Source organism: Anas platyrhynchos, chromosome 1, assembly GCF_047663525.1.
Source record: "Anas platyrhynchos isolate ZD024472 breed Pekin duck chromosome 1, IASCAAS_PekinDuck_T2T, whole genome shotgun sequence".
Taxonomy (NCBI): Eukaryota; Metazoa; Chordata; class Aves; order Anseriformes; family Anatidae; genus Anas; species Anas platyrhynchos.
The window spans coordinates 202,107,902-202,128,069 of NC_092587.1; the positions used below are offsets into that span (position 1 = coordinate 202,107,902).

General features: G+C 38.5%; 2 protein-coding genes across 3 annotated transcripts in view; both read left to right on the plus strand.

Moving 5' to 3' along the window:
* Positions 1–20,168, plus strand: part of TENM4 (teneurin transmembrane protein 4) — a 1,639,674-nt gene that overhangs the window by 147,646 nt on the left and 1,471,860 nt on the right. The gene's annotated exons all lie outside the window — the stretch shown is intronic.
* On the plus strand, positions 18,634–19,569 carry LOC101791999 (taste receptor type 2 member 40). Its single transcript, XM_021275552.3, has one exon. The coding sequence runs from the start codon at positions 18,634–18,636 to the stop codon at positions 19,567–19,569; it is 936 nt and encodes a 311-aa protein (XP_021131227.2).

Below are 20,168 nucleotides of genomic sequence, written 5' to 3' on the forward strand. Positions count from 1 at the left end.
CTCAAATGTATCACAGCTTTGGACCTATAAGTATAAAATTTAATCAAAGCTGCTGACAGCAAATCAGTTTATTGTTTCAAGGAAACTGAAAATATTAGGGTATTATCTCTAAAGATAATTTGCAGTAAATAAAAGCATTCACTGCTCAGCTTCTTAGTGCTACGTTGCATGACCCTGTGTACCCATAACTATCACTGTCTTGTGTGCACACATGTACGCACACACATGCACATGCAAAGCTTGCTCTCTTCTAAAATGTGTTACTCTCTTCTAAAATGCTCACTTCTAAAATGTGTTGCTTTAGAGAGTGTCTTGGACATGTATCTCATAAGCGGCCAGCCATCCCTTCCCTTCCAGCTGAGAGCCAACCTGTCCCTCTTGCTGAAGTTCTGCCTTTCTGTGTCACCCTGTGACTTTTGCTGAGCTGAATCTGCACTTCCAGCTTGGTGAATCAGCGTAGCTGGCACCGAATTAGCAATTCGTAGTATTTCTGTGTGTTCAATAGCACTTTGGTGAGGTAATTACTTTTGGAAATGCCAGTTCAGCACAGCCGGGGACAAGCAGAAAAAGAGATTCAGACTCTCCCAGCAGGGACAGCTGGGGTTGCTGATTAAGGATGGATGAATCTGTTTGGGAAAACAAATCAGTTTAAGCCCCAGTTCTGCTAAACTTCCATATCAGTTCCTGTATTTGTGAAAATGTTTGTCTCTCTTCCAGGAAAAGGGCTGGGATTCTCCATTTGTTTGTTTCTTTGCCATTGCCACCATACTGTTTTCTTCCAAGAACTATGGTTTGATAATTGCAAAATACTGAATTACATGTCTGGTCACATCCATGCAGAGTGATGGCATTTTCTTATAGCATCTTAGGCAACCCCACATGTCAGCTTCTTCAGGAACAGCAGTAAATCTCATGGCACAGAGAATAAAAATATGCACCTAACCAATAGATTTAGAAATTGGCAACCACTTATGTTGTTTTCAGTTGTGTATCTTCATCAGTGCTGCCGTAAGATAAAAGGTATTAACCTTTTATCTTAGAAACAATAGGGTAGTGTATTAGATTTCTGAAACCAGAAGGCTGGCCAGATCACTGGGAGAAGGTGACATTAGTGTTGTAATGAAGAAAAGTAGTGAAGAACAGAGGCTGTGTAAAAATCATGCTATATTTTAGGCAAGCTCTGCTTAACAAATACACCGTAAATGGATTTCAAGACCACGTGTGCAGGGCAGCTGTTCCTTGTCCTCTGGTGATAGAAATGGATACTGTCCATTTGTGTCAGATGGTGTCTTCAGATTATTAGTACATTTAAACATGTCTTCCAGAGTCCTAGAAAGTCTTAGCTGGACTGTACATCTGTCTTTCCCTCAGAATAAGACAAAAGTAAAACAATTAGACACTAAGAAATCTGATTTTTAATGTTTTTTTTTGTTTGTTTTGTTTTGTTTTTTTTTTTTTGTGGCATTAAAAATGATATCTATAGTAAGGACTATCGTGGTATGGGTTACTTAGATGATTGCTTGTTGGGTGGTATGAAAAGCTCTAGAGTATATTCCTGAAACTCTAGGATACCTCACTCACCACCTTGTTCAGTATTTGGAAATTCATGTGCTGTCTATCTTTCTGATTCTTCACTAGTAAGGGACTGGCATGTTAATGTATATAATCATTTCTGGTAATGCTCACCAATAGCTGCATAACTTATGAAGCACTTTCATATTGCAGTAAGTGTAAAAGGAGAGTGCAGAACAGAAGGAAAATCATGAGTCCAAGCAAAGGAGGAACAGATACTATCTCGTTAAATGAATGGCATAATTTGGAATAAATATCTAATGCTGTTATATTTGTAGGAGTGGTATTAATCAAAGAGAATGTAAGCATTTTTATAGCATTGACTCTGTTTTGAGAGCGTTTAATAATCAATTATCATAATAAAAACATTTTTAGTCAATGAGCTTTTCCATCATCTGGGTTTTCCCATCAACTTTAGCAGTTCTGGAACCTGCTCAGAACCCATATAACTGTTTTTCAGAGTCATTGTGTAGTCCAGGCAGATTGCATATACTGATGACATGCCTTCTGGAGGTCTCATTAGGAGCCGGTGTATTTAGAAAATATATTCAACAAAAGCAAAGCAAAGATAATTTTCCTAATGTTCAAAATTATGCTAAATTGTATCCTTGAGTGAAAGAAGCATCTCAGATGCCCACCTTATTGTAAAATTGGAATTATGTGTTCATGTAGAAAACATAGTAATCAGCCACTGACATCGCAAGTTCCATCATATAGGAGCAAGTTCCATCATATATATCATATATGTCTGCTTTCTTTATAAAAGCCATTTATATGGACATTAAGATGAGGAAAAGACCTGGATGAACTCAATTAGAGCCACAAGTTTAATGCATCCCAGTGAGTATATCAGGAATTGCAGGTGACACATGCTCCTAATCTCCCTGCCTCCAGTGTCTGCTAGTTTGTACATGCCTTTTTAAAAACATTTTTTTTTTGTTTTGTTTTTTTTTGTTTTGTTTTGTTTTGTACCATTTGAGTCTGCTGCAGTCTCCTTCCCTCCACAGAATAGGTCAGAATCATCATGGAGTTATCATAGAATGACTTGAGTTGGAAGGGACCTTAAAGATCATCTAGTTCCAATCCCTTTGCCATGGGCAAGGATGCCACCCACTAGGTCAGGTTGCCCAAAGTCCCATCCAACCTGGCCTGGAACACCTCCAGGGATGGGGCATCTGCAGCTTCTCTGGGCAACCTGTGCCAGGGCCTCACTAGCCTCTGAGTGAAGAATTTCTTCTTAATATTCAACCTAAATCTCCACTCTTCTAGTTTAAAACCATTCCTTCTTGTCCTATCACTATCTTTACAAGTAAAAAGTCGCTCTCCATCTTTTTCATAAGACCCCTTTAAGTACTGCAAGGATGCAGGAAGGCCTTCCTGGAGCCTTCTCTTCTCCAGGCTGAATATCCCCAGCTCCTTCATCCTGTCATCATAGGAGAGGTGTTGCAGCCCTCTGATCATCTTCATGGCCCTCCTCTGGATTCACTGACAGATCCACATCCTTTTTGTGCTGGGGGCCCCAGACCTGGATGCAAGACTCTAAGTGGGGCCTCACAGAGTGGGAAAATCACCTCCTTTGACCTGCTAGCCACTCCTCTGTTGATACAGCCCAGGATGCAGTTGGCCTTCTGTGCTGCAAGCACACACTGCTGGCTTCTGGAGAGCTTTTCATCCACCAGAACCCCCAAGTTCTTCTCTGCAGGGCTGCTCACATTGAGTTCTTCTCCCAGTCTCTCCTCCCGTCTGGGATTGCCCTGACCCAGGTGCAGCACCTTGCACTTGGACTTGTTGAACCTCATGTGGTTCACATGGGCCCATTTCTCCAGCCTGTCCAGGTCCCTTTGGATGGCATCCCTTCCTTCTTTTCATCAACTGCACCACTCAGCTTGGTGTCCTCTGCGAACTTGCTGAGGATGCACTTGATCCCATTGCCTACGTCGTCTATGTCTATCCACCTGATGGAGGGGAAAGTCACTGCTAACTCTTGCATTACTAGCTGTATGGCAGAAATCCTGCCGTGGTGAATTTAGCATGTCTTATATTGCCATGGTTGAGAACAATGCAGAAACTTGGGTCTACTTGCAGACTGGAACCAAAATGAGTCTGGCTGAACTAGTATCCTAGAAGGAAAGGATTAAGATTTTTATTTTTTTTTTTCTAACAAAGAAAAGGGCATGGACCAGAAATAAATAAATAAGTAAACAAACAAACAAAACTGGGAATGCTGCAGAAAAAGAAGTTAGCACTTGCAGAAGCAGGATGGAGTGGAATGAAACATGAGAGAAGTTAAGTACTTGTCACTAGGGGGCAACGTGGTATCGGATAACTGGATGGATGCTCCCCTGGAAGACAGTGAAATATGGGGACAAGAGCATGACACCATATGGAGGAGAGACTTTAAAATAACAAAGCAGCCTGGTGAAGCAGAGCAGAATGAGAAATTCAGTTTTACTGCCCTTAGTCATCAAATTGAAAACGTTCAGCCAGAGAGAGGGGAGTGGGAGTTGAAGAGGGGAATGTGGCTGCTGGGATTTGATCAGTGATGCTACCTTACGATATAGTCAGACATGAACTCTTCCTGAATGAAGGAGAAGTGGTAGAATCACATTCATTATCAGAGTGCAGAAAGGGGAAAAAGTGTATATAATGGACTGGCTGTCTCAGTTTCAAACAGATGTGGATTTGTGACATCGATAGCTAATATCAGAAATGCAGTTAGTCTTTCATAAAACAAGTTTAGAAGCTCTCAGTCCATCAGTTTTGACTAGATTTAAATCTCAGTACAATACACAGAGCAAAGTTACCCCTTAAATCACTCCATGTGTAAGAGTGACAGAAAGAAGGGGAGAGGTAGTGTTTCCATAATGTCTGGTGCACATAACCCAGTAATCTATATTCAACTACTGAACTGGTGAAATAAGCTTTTAAATTTGGACCCTTATTTGACAAATGTTGATAGTAGGATAGTTGGAAGATGAATATGGGTTATGTGACTGCTGAGGATTAGTCTTAGAGTTTAAAAGCTTCTTTAAAAGACTAAGTTGTTTTTAATGCATCCAGAATGTGAATATATTAGCCCAAGCTGCTTAGTACATCTGAATGGATTCTTGACTGTAAACCAAAATAGTTGAAACAAACTAGTGGCTTCATCCAAAACAGACTGGCTGAATCTATACCACAGAGAAGTTTTCTTCTCTGGGCCCCACAGGATCCTAAGAAGAAAGTAGTTAATTAGTGCATGAAATTGTTTATGAAATACCATGAGGATTGTATTGCAGCCTGCCACAGTAGTGTTTTCGTGTGTTTGGCACAGCTGGGTCCATCTAATATTTTGCCAAGAATGTCCAGAACAGCCCCATTTTGCCCTCTTTCTTCCTAGACCCCTCTAATTCTGCTCCTACTTACTCCACGTGGGAGCTGTCTCTTGTGCTCATCTTCCTGATTTCACTGAGCTGATTGAATATGCTAGGTTTTCAGAATACCATTTACTTGTGTTCATGTGCTAGTTGTTTGTCAGCTCAGAGAAATAAATAAACTCATGATGGAGGCCATTGGGCATCGAATCTGGCACAGGCAAACAAGCAGCAGCTGGTAGGAGCAAGACAACCCATTCTCTGCCACAGGGAAATGTTACTTTGTCTCAGCTGTATCGCTGAAATGTGTCCTTGTACCACTTTAAATTAATAAATCATTCATATATAACCCATGTTCACTAAGTAGACTTTGATAATCTATGTTATATGTCTTTTCATCAATGGCATGAAGTTTTCACATTTTTTTTTGGCAGTTGTTCGTCCTTTCTCCTCATCTCAAATCATAATAATTTTGAAAACAAAACAAAACAAAACAAAACAAAACAACAACAACAAAAAAAACATTTGGGAAAGTATAAATCTGCAACAAAGATCCCAGAGAGATTTTTAAGTGTTCTTCTTTTCCTGAGGAAAGCCAAATGTCACATTCTTGGATTTAGTCAGATCTACACAGTAAATCTAAATACAAAATATTTGAACACCACTCCAAATAACAGTCAAAATCCAAAACAATAAATAAATGTTCTGCAATAAAAACAGATATAACAGTTATTTCTAAGTGGGATGGAACTGAGTAACTTATTGCAGTTTCTGAAATAATGAGCCTTATTCTCTTGTTTACTGCAGAGTAAATCAAGAATAATTCCACTGTATTTTAGTGCCTTAGACATGTGAAAGTGATACAAGTGAAAAAGACTTTAGGCTTCTGCTTTATTAGTGGAAATGAAGAATTATGAGCAGAAACACCAGTGTGAATCCTTTTAAACAGACAAAATTATTACTTTTGGGAGTCCTTTCTGGATTCAAATATAATTGTGGTTAGAACTAATTTTCTCCTACACTACTTGGGACAAAACTGGTGTTATTGCTGTGTGTGTATTTTCAGACTTTGATACAATGGTATTCAATTATTTTCTGGGATCCAGGTACTTCACTAATACAAATAATTATAGTTGCAGCATGGGGACTGTATTTTGTGGTTGGACATAGTCGAAACCATGAAAGAATATTGTTGGTCATACAATGTACTGAACTGTGAGAAGTGCTACATAATGTAGCATAGCTTAGCAACATTAATTCATTTACACCAGGTGGGAGCAAAGGTCTGCCTGTCCAGGGACCTCCTTGTGACAAAAGCAGAGAATAGATGCCTAGGGAAGATTATACAAACTGGACAAATATATACATTATTTTTTCCTGATACTGTCCTGGGAATCAAAATTTAATAGCCCATTTATTTATTTATTATTTATTTAATGTATTTAAGCAATCCCTTGGCTTCTCCAGCCCTGAGCAGAGCAGGCTGAGGGGAGGCCTCATGGCGGCCTGCAGCTCCCTCACAAGGGGAGCGGAGGGGCAGGCCTTGAGCTCTGCTCTCTGGGGACAGCAACAGGACCCGAGAGAATGTCATGGAGCTGGGACAGGGGAGGGTCAGGCTGGGAGTTAGGGAAAGGTTCTTCACTGAGAGGGTGGTCGGGCACTGGGACAGGCTCCACAGGGCAGCAGTAGCAGAGGCTACTGGACTTCAAGAAGCATTTGGACAACACTCCCAGACCTGTGGTCTGATTTTGGGGTTGTCCATTGTGGAGCCAGCAGTTGGACTCGATGATCCTTGTGGGTCCCTTGCAACTCAAGATATTCTATGATTCTATGAATACCCAATTGATTTATTTCCTGTGGACATCTAAATTCATCTTTTGGATCCATGCAGAGTTTTAGCACTGATAGTATCTTCTGACAAGCAGTCCTGCAACTTCCCCTATGTGTAATGTGGAATACCAACTTTTGTTTGCTTTTAACTTCTCTTTCATTTGATGCCACCTATTTGCTGTACAAGAAAATAGCATAAATTGTCAACCCTATTCACCTTTTCCATGTACAAGATTTTTGTGTACCAGCAGGTCATATCCTCCAGAACTGTCTGGTTTTACCACACTGAAGAGTTCAGCAGTTTTTCCATTTTATGGAAACCTGCCTTCAGCTGTCCCAGAAAATATCAATCTGTAGAAATTAATTCATAACAGGATACATTTTTCTTCTTCTTCTACCATTTAAACTTGAAACATAGGAAAACTTACTTTGTATGTGTGTTTGTGTATGTATGTGTGTGACTTTGAATGTGCTTCCCACTTGAGAATATCATTCTAACACTTTGCATACAGTAAACAGGCACGTGTCATTGTGCTAAGCATTTTCTCAAGGTTTTGATGGCTTTTTATTTAATGCATCATTCACCCCTTGCTGTATAAATCACAACAAGTAACATTTAATTATTGCTAAATTAAAAACTGATAGGATATTGAGAAATAATACCTGGACCCAGGCATGTTGGTAATGCATTTCATTGTACTCTACTACCCGAAGCTATGTTCACATCCATGTGACATCTAGATACTGCAAAATAAATAAGAGATTGAATTGTAGATTTTTCATAAAGTTTCTTCACATCTGGGAAACTGGATTTAAAAAGTCAAGTGACGTGACCTTAGAGCTGTACAGAAGGTGTTACTTGAGTAGTGTGCATCAGAAACAGGTTGTAAATACACAGACTTTTTCTTTATTTATATGAGCTCTGAAGAGGTATAAGGAGAGACTTCAGTACAAATCTTTCTGAACAAATAACGTTTTCTTTCTCCTCGAGGCAGTGCCAGAAATATTGCTGACTTTCAAGGTGAGTAGGATTTGCTGTGACATGTCGCTTACATTACTAAAAAGTATAAGTAAGCAGTGAAAATCAGGATTAATCTAAATTTGCATCACAGGTGGTGTGGAGTATTGACAGAGGGATTTGCATTGCAGTCGACTGTCAAAATGGCACAGTGGTTATACAAACACAAGCGGATCCAGCATCAGATCACTGCAAGCAATTTGCTAATAGTGCTGAAATAGCGGACGCCTATAAATGGTATTAAGGCCACAATACTTATTTGTACTAAAAGGCACAATTATATGAAAGGTGTACAGTTGGCAAAAGTAGGCACTTAACAGTTGATAAATAAAATGCATATTTTATTTTGCCTGTGTGTTGCTCTTGATGATAAAATCTTTAATCGTATCACCACATACAGTTGTTTTTACTGATCTTTTTTCTTCTGATGGATTCCTTGCGTTGGGAAAAAAAACAGAGCTTTCTATTTGCTAAATTTAAGTTATTGCTTACAAATACTACAGTAGAATTCCTAACAAAATTGCAAAGATGATTTTTTTTTAATGGAAAATAATATATTAAAAGTTTAAATGAACTTGCTTTACCTAAATACTAGAGAGCATTATTGTGAAATAAATTTACAATTCAAATACATTTAGAAACTGAGGATATATTTCTTAAATATTAATATGTGTTTTAAAATTATAAATCCACTACAACGAAAAATAAATGAAACAAACAAGCAAACAAAACAAACAAAAAGCTATGTTGCAGTTAAGTGTTGTTTCTCAGATACATTAATTAATGCAGTCTATATGAGTGGAAAATATTTATTTATTTATTTGTTAACTCTTCAAATTCTTGGTTTCTCATTCTGTTTGGTGTTCAAATGACATTAAATGAATTAAAATTATTCTCTTCTGCACATTCTTTCACTGGCCAAACATGGTAATCTAGTGCCTTTATCTGTGTGAGTTTCCGAAGAGTGTTGCCAGCTATGTCTCAGAATTTGACAGAGACCTGACAGCTACTAGAGGTCTACTAAACAACAAAAGTAGAATACTGGAGAACATATATTGGTCAATGGTTATTTTAAGGTCTAGTGACACTAGGATATGGAGAAAAGGTCTACCAAAGTGTTTGTGTCAAGTAGTGAGAGTGGAGGCAAGGTGACTTCTGGCCTTGTCAATGACTGTTCATGTTTGCAAGACCACCAGCACCCTCAGCTCTGTAAATCCATGAACAGACTGCAAATCTGTTTCTTGAGCTATGTGTTCTTTCCAGAAGTAATATGCTTAAGTCAGGTTTACTACATGTCTGAAAAGCAGTTGGGGGCTTACCTATTACTGTACGTGTAATTTCTTTTCATTGTATCCTGTGATCCAGATATTTAACTTTATTTCTGGTAGCCTAAAAAGGGGAATGTTGAGCTCAATTCTACCTCATAATGTTTTGCTTTTTCTTTCAACTTTATAACATGACCAGGTTTCTTTGTACCTCTTGCTTAAAAAGAAAAAAGGTTTAAGTTGCAATTCTCCTGGTGATTTTGTACTGGCGTACTCAAAGCTTAAAATGTCATTGCATCCTCTGGGCAATGCAGGTTACCAAGGTCTATTGCTCTGACTAATGTAATTAGAGATTTTTCTTCTAGGTGTTGTGTATGATCATCAACATTTTTGTGTTTCCAGCTGAGTTCAAGGAAACCTGAATGATGATGGCAAAATAAGTTTAAATAATTCGTTCATTCTTAAAATACTTCATTAGAATCATAGAATCATAGAATATCCTGAGTTGTAAGGGATCCTTAAGGATCATCAAGTCCAACTCTTGACACTGCACAGGTCTACCCAAAAGTTCAGACCATATGACTAAGTGCACAGTCCAATCTCTTCTTAAATTCAGTCAGGCTCGGTGCAGTGACCACTTCCCTGGGGAGCCTGTTCCAGTGTGCAACCACCCTCTCTGTGAAGAACCCCCTCCTGATGTCAAGCCTAAATTTCCCCTGCCTCAGCTTAACCCCGTTCCCGCGGGTCCTGTCACTGGTGTTAATGGAGAAAAGGTCTCCTGCCTCTCGACACCCCCTTACGAGGAATTATTTATTTTATTAAGAGCAAGAAAAACACTTTTCACTGTGCACTGGGTTTACAAGGAAAGGTTTTGGTAGTGGAGGGCTGCAGAGGCTCTGTGAGAAGAATCCAGAATCTGGACCATTTCAGATAAGGGCCAGTTTCAGCTGGCTCCAAAAGGGACTCGCTGCTGCCCACAGCTTAGCCAGTAAGCGATATTGTGTGTGCCTCTGTGAGAGCAGAGTTAAGAAAGGGTCAAAAAACTGTTGTGCGACAGCAGATGTGAGAACTGAGAAAGAAGCAGCCCTGCAGCCGCCAAGGTGAGTGCGGAAGGAGAGCAGGAGGTGCTCCAGGCATGCAGCACAAGTTCTCCTGTGGCCCGTGGAGAGGCCCCTGGAGGAGCAGGCTGTCCTCCTGCAGCCCATGGGTCCTACATGGGGCAGATCTCCATGCTGCAGCCCATGGAGGAGCCCACAGTGGAGCAGGTGGATGTGGCCTGGAGGAGGCTGTGGCCCATGGAGAGCCCCCACAGGAGCAGGCCCTGGGCCGGAGCTGCAGTCCGTGGAGAGGAGCCCACACAGGAGCAGAGGATTTGGGGGGGAGCTGCCACCCATGGGGGACCCGTGCTGGAGTAGTTTGCTCTTGGGGGATGGACCCCATGGTACAGAGCCATGTGGGAGCAGTTCCTGAAGAGCTGCAGCCTGTGGGCAGCCCCCAGAGGCTCAGTTTCGGAAGGACGGCATGCCATATGAGGGACACCATGGGGAGCAGGGGCAGAGAGTGACCATGAAGTAGAGACACAGCGTCAGGGACTGACCACAGCCCTGTTCCTGTGTGCTGCTTGAGGGGAAGAGGTAGAAAGGAGTGAATGATTGGAAGATGGTTTTAGTTTGCTTTTAGTTGTCACTTCTTTAGTCTCCTAGTGATAGTCAGTAAATTATATCAGTCTCCCTACTCTGAGTTTGTTTTGCCTGTCACAATAATTGTTGAGTGATCTTCCTGTCATTATCTCAACCTTTGAGCCCTTTCAATCATATTTTCTTCCCCTTTGGGGAGGGGGAGTGAGAGAGTGGTTGTGGTGGAGTTAAGCTGCCCAAGAAGGTAAAACCACCACACATTGAAACCGAAAACTGAGGGACATCTCCCCTTCCTCCATCTGTTCCCCAGCTGTTACTACTGAACATGATGTTGTATAGCATGGAGTAACCCCCTTAGTCAGCAAGAGTCAGCTGTCCTGGCTGTGTCCCCTCCCAGTAACTTGTGCGCCCCCAGGTATCTTGCTGCGAGGGTAGCACCAGAAGTAGGAAAGTGTGAAAAGGCATTGTGTGAGCACTGCTCTGCAACAGCTTAAACATTGGTATGTTATCACCACTGTTTTCATCACAAATCCAAAAAATAGCATCATACAAGCTACTGTGAAGAAAATTTGCTCCATCCCAGTCGAAACCACTATAAGGATGATATGATTTCATTGAAAAATTTACCCTGAATTCATTATTACTTCTTAATCTTTCTGGTGGACACTGTACAATGAACCAAACTCAGCCCACAAGAGCTCTTCCAATCATAGTGACAAATGTCAGATAAAGATGTAACTGTGGCTGCAGACAGTGATAGTTTGCAATGATGATATGGAGATAAAAACAAAAGGCTTTATTGTTGACCCAGCTAACACAGTATTCATCCCCAGGGATAATAGAAAAGCTTTGAATATCCGTTTATCCAGGATACAGGAAGGCATCCAGATATAGCTTATAGGCATAGACTGGCAGCTAGTTCCTTTGTGACTTGAGGTAGGGAAAATATGAGTTTTCTTCTGGTGTCTTACGTTGTTACGGGGCAAGGTTTTTGTAAGTTTTTTTTGGAAGAGTGAGTTTTGGAAGGAATTAATTCATTTGCTGGTGAAGGTGAAGAAACAAATCAGGGGGAAATGAGAAAAAGGAGGGAATGAGAGTGAGTGGTGCATGGTGCAGGTGGCATCCAGGAAGTGAACACATTTCCTTTCATACTTTAGATGGTATAAAGCACAAACTCATATTTACAAATACTATCTTCATTCATCTTTACAAATGCTGTCTTGAGTTGATGCATACCTAGTTAAACTTTATTCCTTCATGACAAAGAGAAACTGTTACAGTCAGTAGTTTCTTCCTAACTCTAGCTTCTTCTTTCTGGGGTGTACATGCATTCTTTCTTCCTTAAAGTTATAGTTACTTCTTTGTTTCATCTGTGCAGCATTTTCTTTTTGACCTCTCTCAAGTATTTTGAAGGACTCTTTCCATTACCTTTGTCTGATCAGTCTTCAGTGTTGACAACAGCCCTCTGAAAAACAAATTGTATCATACTGAAATTAACAGTATGTTATCTCCATTTCAACAATGACAGCATTATGACAGCCTGCAAATTAATGGTAAAAGAAATTATCACCCTTTCACATGTATTTTTGAGATATTTTGTGAAACATAAAGTCAGCATGTGTTAAATGGCAGCTTGATTTATTGATGTTTACTAGATGCAGGATATTTTATTAAGGTTCACAAGCCTTCCATACCTTGTCAAATACATGAGGAACACTTGATGAACCATTTTAAAAAGTGCCATTGAGAGCAACACCCATGTTTACAGCAACAGAGTCGGGACTGCTGAGTTTCTGGGCAAGAGTCTAAACCCAAACAGTGATGGCTTATCTTTTATTTTTTCTTGAAAGTTTTGTTGGCCTATTTCTTTATCTTATACAAGAAGTATTCTCCTATTCTTTGTTGATGTTGTTGTTGTTTTTATTATTCAATTATTTTTCTATAAGGATCTTATTACTAAGTACTTCACTGTCTTATGCCTGTGTTATAAATATGTGCTATTCATTACGGACTGTAAAAATCTTATTTATTAAAAAGCTCATGATTTAAAGGTGAAAAAATGACATGAGGATCTACTAGGCACTTACTCCACTGGAATTGAATTTATTATGATTTCTTGGAAAGTGGTGTTCTTCCTCCAAATTGAAATAAAGTCTGTTTTCCTTTTTTTTTTTTTTTTTTTTTTTCAGCACAAAATATGAGTGAACAATAAATTATTCTCATCTCCCTCTCTCTTTCTTTATTAGGAAATGAAAGTACCATGGTAATATGCATTCTTTACTTTCTTGTACTGTTTTGCAAATCTTTTAATTTAGCTGTGGTATAATAAAACATTAATGGTCCAGCAAATGGTTAACACATGTTAAACACAAAACTGTACTTTCACTAGGAGGCAGGGAAAAAGCTGAAATTCTTCCAGTATTTTTCTTTCCAGGTAGAATTCTAAAATGGAATTACAGGCTAGGTATTCTGCTTTTAGACAGAAAACACGAGGGAGACAGCATGATTCCAGTATTGCAGTTCAGCTGGTGATCTAGAGCCCTTCTAACATTTCAGGAGAGCAGATTGTGAACACTGAAAAAGAGATGCTAATGATTCCAGATCATGTCTTCAATCACAATGACTGAGAGAATGATAGGAAAAGCTAGACTTATGATTCACATTAATACACTAACAATGTGAATAGATGAGATGTGTCCTTCTGAAGCATGATCTTAATCTGTCCAAACCCTACCCTAGTTCTGATTTCACTGTAACAATCTGAGTTTGAAAAACATTTAAGAATTGCTTGAGGAACATCAAACAAAATGACAGCGTCTACTGGACCTTATGAAGTCTTGTTTTTTCCTGCTGTGTGCTTGATGTCTCCAGTCTTAGAGAACGGACAAAAACTAATTGGACCGTCCAACAAATTTTGATGTCTCCAGTCTTAGAGAACGGACAAAAACTAATTGGACGGTCCAACAAATTTTAGTGGTAGTTTTCACAGGAGTACCCCATAACAAACACTCATGTAAAAGCCATTATTGTGCTGTTGTTTGAAAATGTCAGTATTGTACTTCTGTATTTATCTGCTGGTCCAGCTGCTGGAGTAAATGGCCATGAAAGATGAAATTTATCTCATTAAACTTACCATATTTACACTTCAGATACAAACAAAGTTATAAAGCAAAATATAGCCAGCTCTGCTGTTGCAAGAATTGACTTTTACAGTTATATCTAAACTGATGGTCTTGGGATTGCTTCCTCACGTGCATGTTCAGGTAAATGCCATTACCCCACCTTGATTTCACTCTGGATCATGGACAAACCTTCACAGGTCCGTATCTCCATGAGATGAGAACCCTGGTTCTCAAGTTAGAAGCAAGTTCAGCTGCATGGACTTTACAGATGTTCATCTCCATGGTTTTTGTTTATGATATTTTTTCCTCAAATGTGCTGGAGGTATCACATGAGAAAGCTTTACATTTGGAAATTTGATCAAGAATTAGTTTTGGTGAGGGCACCAAATTTCAAAAGGCATGTCTGTTAACATGCAGAGAGATGAGTAAAGATATGGAAGTGTGGCAGCAGTTTGAGCACCTGTCATGTCACATCAAAATCAAAGCAGAAAAGACAGCAGCAAGAACTTAATGAACTTAACACAAAAAAAGTCAATCCCATTAAACATGTTCTATTTTTTCCTATCCTCAATCCAGCCATAGACAATTACTTCTCACTAAAACTTATGAAACAGTGGTTGTAGTTGGATGGTTCATCGGCGACATTTCCAAGATATGCATCTTCCTGAACAATACAATAAATAAATCATCCGGTATCATATTCACATGCTTCTTGCACACAGTAAAAGGTTGAAAGATTAACCAGATACCAGTTAATTAGTGCTTCGTGTTTTTCTGAATGAGCAGAATGGACAGTGTTTTACAAGAGCCAGAAACTGTCTGCTGTGCTTTAATTATCTCTCTAACTACTTCAACAATTAAAATTATTGTAGGAATTGTGGGAAGTGTATTTATTACAGTTGTTAATATGAATGCATGAATCAAAAGAGGAAAGCTGTTACCCAGTGAACTGAACCTATCTTCTCGAAGTACAGTGAGTTTTGTCTTGTAAGGGAAAATGTGTAAATTCAGACACTTCTCTCCAGAATTTACTATTTATGTCATACTAAAATAATCCTGTGATTATTTTTAAGAATTGCTAGAGTCTGCATCACACAGTGGCTCAGCTAGTTTTATAAATTCAATCACATGCTCTCCCAGAGGATGAGGTCAAGGAACTCTGACATATTGTAAGGTCTCTTCTGTATCCTCTGCCAACTAGATCTGTTCTGATCATGACCATTAACTCTATAGCTCAAAAAGAAGTCTACAAAAGAGCATTAATGTGGCAACCCTGCCTGGGATCTGCAAGCTAATTGTCTTTCTTTCACAGAGTACCTCCTTTCCTTTATTGCAATTCTTTCATCCAGGTTGCTGCTGGTCTCATTGTGGAGACACATCACACCAAAGTGAACCTCTATGTCTGATTACATATACTTGATGACGTGTGTGTGTAGTTGTCTTTAAAATTCTGATCTCTGTTTTTATTGCTAAGAAAATGTTGACCTATCCAGACAATATAATTGAGAAATCAAGGAAACTTACAATCCTAGTATTAGATACATTCTAAATATTTGAAGTAATCACTCTTATTTTCATCACAGTTTATTCCTAATAGGAATAAATGAAGCTGAGAATTCATCATGATATAAAATACCAGAAAAAATAAAACCAGAAACTTCTGTGACCACAGCATGAAGTTTTCAACATACAGCATCCTTCAGGAGTTTAGACTCCATTTTCTTCCAAGTTTGGATATTTGTAAATCACTGCTATAAAACTGGATTTTTTTGACTTCTGAATTCAGATCAGACAATCTCAACATACTTGTACTCTTTTGGTCTTTCCACTGCTGTGAGGACAATCTATGAAATCATGTCCACATCACCCTGAGGTTGCTCTATGAACCACTGAAGGGTCCTATTCATATTTACACAGTGATCCATTACGAACCTTATCATTCCTGTCTTTTACATTGTCACAACAGATGAGTACACCGGGCCTGAAACCTAAATGACACATTATTGTTGTACTTCATAAAAACCTTCCAGCCCATCTTACCTGAAGTATACAGACCCTGCAACCATGGCTCACTTAAGTAAGGTGCTCATACTGCCACCACCCCTCAGTAGCCTCAGCTTTTTGCAAAAGCATGTTGCAACTAAGCTACAAGGTTAGAAAAAGGCAAAATGAGAGAATTCAGGTTGCTGCATACAGTTATCACTGTAAGTGAAACTATGATTATGTCCAGCAGCCAACCTGCTCACTCTGTCTGGGACCAAACAGGTGCCAACATGAGGAACAGTCAAGTCCTGGTTTCTGTTATCTATAAACTGGCCTTTTGCATCATGGTGATTGCAGGTATGTCATCAGCATCCATCAGCAGACTTATGGTCCTCTGGAGAACCCCAGAATATTGTACCACTTGCACAATCCCTCAGGAAGCCCTTGGCGTACTAGGAGACAAAAAGAAGAAATAAATATTTATATATAAACCATATCTGGGAATAGAGCACTTTAGCTCAGTAACAAAGAACTGAGAGACAGGCAGACAGGCTACCTGAATTATATGAGCCATAGACTTGCTACCAGGGTGCAGAGATTGTGTGATGGCTTCTTTGTAAAGGACCTGGTGGGGATCTTCAAGGCATGAATATTTTCTCTGTTAAGTAGTTATTCCAATTTTTGACCTTGCTCAAATGAAAAAAATAAATAGATAAATGGAAATTATATTTCTTTTCCTTTAAAATTCTTATTTTTGATGGTGGATATGGAGAGAATAGAATTTTGTAACTGTTTTCTGGAACAGTTCAGAATAGATTTTAGTCTTGAAGTTTTCTATCTTCCAATGCAGTTTCTTCTACTTCATAATTGCAGTGCTGTTTTTTATAAGCGTATTAAAATAAAGTGTTATTGTCATATTCCCCTGAGTAACTTAATGACTACATTTTTAAGATAACTGATTACTGTAATTATGTAATGTATATTCTGTGTACAGGAAGCTTTATGCATGTAACTTTAAAATACACAATAGGTGTTACACTTTTTTTTTTCCTCCTTAGTAACGTATGACTTTATCACTATTTTGAAATACTTCTTGTGAAATACATGATAGGAAAAGTAAACATGCCAATGTATTCTTTGTTTTATTTTATTATTTTTTCTCCCTTTGGCTTAATGAAATTTGGAAGCTTGAGAAGATATTTTGTAAAAGTGTCTCAGAATTGCTTTTTTATTTTTTATTTGTAAATTTACATTGTTTTGATGAAAAAAATATAGTCACTTTTTAAGAAAAAAACTTCCTGTCTTTGTGGTTACTAGGACCTAAATGGAAATGTAAATTGAGCATGACTGAAGTATTGACAGAAAAAAAAAATAAAAGGAGATTTTAATTTCAATAAGTTGATGAAGAAATTTAAGTTAACTATTCCACTGCTGAACAATTTTACAAAAGCTAGGATATGGTTGGATATATATATATGCATATATATAGGCTGTACATATACATCCTAGGATGAAGATCGGATATAATGGTAAACAGTGTATCCAATTGGCAGGTTTTATCACATTGAGAAGTTTGGTTTGCCTTTCACTTTGAATCATCTTACTCCACTGAGAAATGGACTCCAGAAGTATATGTCAACCTTCCACAAAAAAAAATCATAAAAACTTTACTGCCTAAGTAAAGTACTTTTCAGTAGCCAAATGATTTTGTTTCCTTCCATGATGTCAAAGTATTCATGTGTTCTTTCATATTTCTCTAATTAAAAAAATATATATATTTACAAGATTAACACACCAATATTACATTCATAGATTGAATTAATGGGATTGTGGCTGAGAAAATGAGGATAAATTGTTTCATAAATCTAGACATATTTCTTTTTAAGTTAGCAATAATGCACTGTGGGCTTTAACACCACCACCACTTCCCCTCCAATCCTCATGGACTAATTGCAGCAGCTAGCCAAAGAGGGCACACATATGCAGATGGATGGCAGACTTTCATTCTATAAAGAAAAAGAGGTCCAGATCTCCTGTATAGAGAAGGAACTTCCCTGTGAAACACAGGTGGGATAGAGGTCATGGCAGTGAAACTAGCTGGGGACTTTAACAGTGTTCTGCTTGATGTACTGCTCTCCTTTGCTATCCTGCTGTCATAAGTTTCCTCATTATACAACCAGTCACTGTCATCTTTTGATCCCATATATGTGATCATTACAAGAGATGGTCATAGAAGTGACCATTTACATGAACACATCAGAAGTGTGTAATTGTATGAAGCAATAAATAATAACAATAGGGTAGCTTGTTTGTCTGGAGTGCTCCCCCAAAATAGGACAAGGCTGTACAATCTTCACCATGTTAAAATGGTGGTGATTAACTACTGTGGTCATACTTGACAGAGTTTCAAAACAATATGAAAGATAATTGATATAATATAAAACCTGTTGTTATCTCCTGACATGCTGCTGGCTGTGTTGGGTTGCTTGATACAACTTCTTCCACATTGTCAGGTACAGTCATAATCACAGAGCCAGAGCCTTCTGTCACTCCAGGTGGGAATATAAATAATTGCATAAAAGATAGGGCAGTTAATACACCTGACAATTCCACATCCCTAATGAAAAACGTAGGCAAATCTTATGCATGTAAAAATTTAGAATTAATTATTAAATCCTTCTCTGATTTGCAAGCTCAGAAACAGCATCAACAAACATAATATCATTTCCAGATGTCTTGTTCCTTGATATAAGGCGAGCAGACTGGGGCTGGGGCTAGTCATATACTGTCTGATCTGTTCATCTTTTGCACAGCTTCACAAGGTAATCAGGCAGAGGTGACCAAAGCAGCAAGATGTTGCCTCCAGTTCTCATCATTTCAATGTGTATTGTAGCTATTGAAGTTGTTGTTGGATTTATGGGAAATGGATTTATTACAGCTGTTAATAGCATTAACTGGATCAAAAGCAAAAAAATCTCTGCTGCTGATATGATTCTGATCTTCCTGAGTACATCAAGATTTATCTTGCAGGTGACTGTAATGATGTACATTCACAGTCTCTATTTTACGGATGTTTTCAAGTTGGCTTCTGTGTACAAAGCTTTTGGTGCTGTATGGATGTTTGTAAACCATGCCAGTTTGTGGTTCAGTACCTGGCTCTATGTCCTCTACTGTGCTAAAATAATCAATGTCACCCAATGGTTGTTCCTGCAAATCAAGCTCAGAATAACTGGGATGGTTCCACAGCTGCTTCTAGGATCACTGGTGGTCTCTTCCGTGACTTCTCTTCCTTTCTTATGGACTACACCCAGCACATACCTCTGCAGCTCAACCGGGAACTGTAGAGAGAATAGCACAGTACACATCAGTGACTGGGACAGTTCACATCTGTACATTCTTCTTCTTTACTTTGCTGGTTGCTTTTTTCCTCTGGTACTATCTGTGGTAACCTCAGCCCTATTAATTACTTCTCTGTGCAAACACACCAAGAATATGCAATGCTATGTAGATAGTTTCAGGGATCCTTTGATAGATGTTCACCTAACTGTCATTAAATCCATTATTTCTTTCCTGATCCTATATCTTTCCAGTTTTGCAGCTCAAATTCTTTTGACACTGTCAACTTCTCAAAGTCAAGATGCTGTGAAGGTTGCAGTATCTTTAGTAGTAGCTGGAGCATATCCTTCAATACACTCTGTTATCCTGATCATAGTCAATTCAAAGCTGAAACTGGCATTCAGGATGTTTTGCCAGCATTTTAAATGTCATTTGGAAAGTGTGACTCCCTAAGACTTATATTAAAGTTTTAAAACTCTCAAGTTATACATCCGGAGGAAAGATTTTATGAATTTATTGTTTCAACATCTTTGCTCTTTATCAAATGTTGTAGTCTCTGAGGGATTTCTGTGACTAAATCTCCTTAACATTTCATAACATCTGAAATAATATGCATTTTTACCTTTTGCTTTTTATTTTTTTAATATACCACTCTTGCTCTCTCACAATCTGATTTAATAAAGAGGAAGAACAAGAATGCAGTGAAAGGAAACAATACACTTAAATACCAAATCAAGTACAAGATGTGATTTCATATTCACTGTTTAAGACTGCTGAATTTATGATACTTTTGAATGAAAGACAGTGGGACTAAAACAGAGACAACAGATACAGAACTCACGAATATCAGTTCTCATCTAAAGAATTTTTCACCTGAGAAGCTTAAAATTGGCTGAAACACATGCTGCACAAGACTTAACAGAACATGCTTCTAAGCATGCAAAACTAGTTAGAAGATAACCTGGGGGAAAATTAAGATAAGGTGACATATAACTAATTAATGTAATTGTAATTATATTTTGAATGAGGTTTGTGTTAGAATTCTAGTATAT

Excerpts from the sequence above, each read along its gene's own strand:
- LOC101791999 (XM_021275552.3), top strand. The coding sequence starts at position 18,634 with ATGTTGCCTCCAGTTCTCATCATTTCAATGTGTATTGTAGCTATTGAA.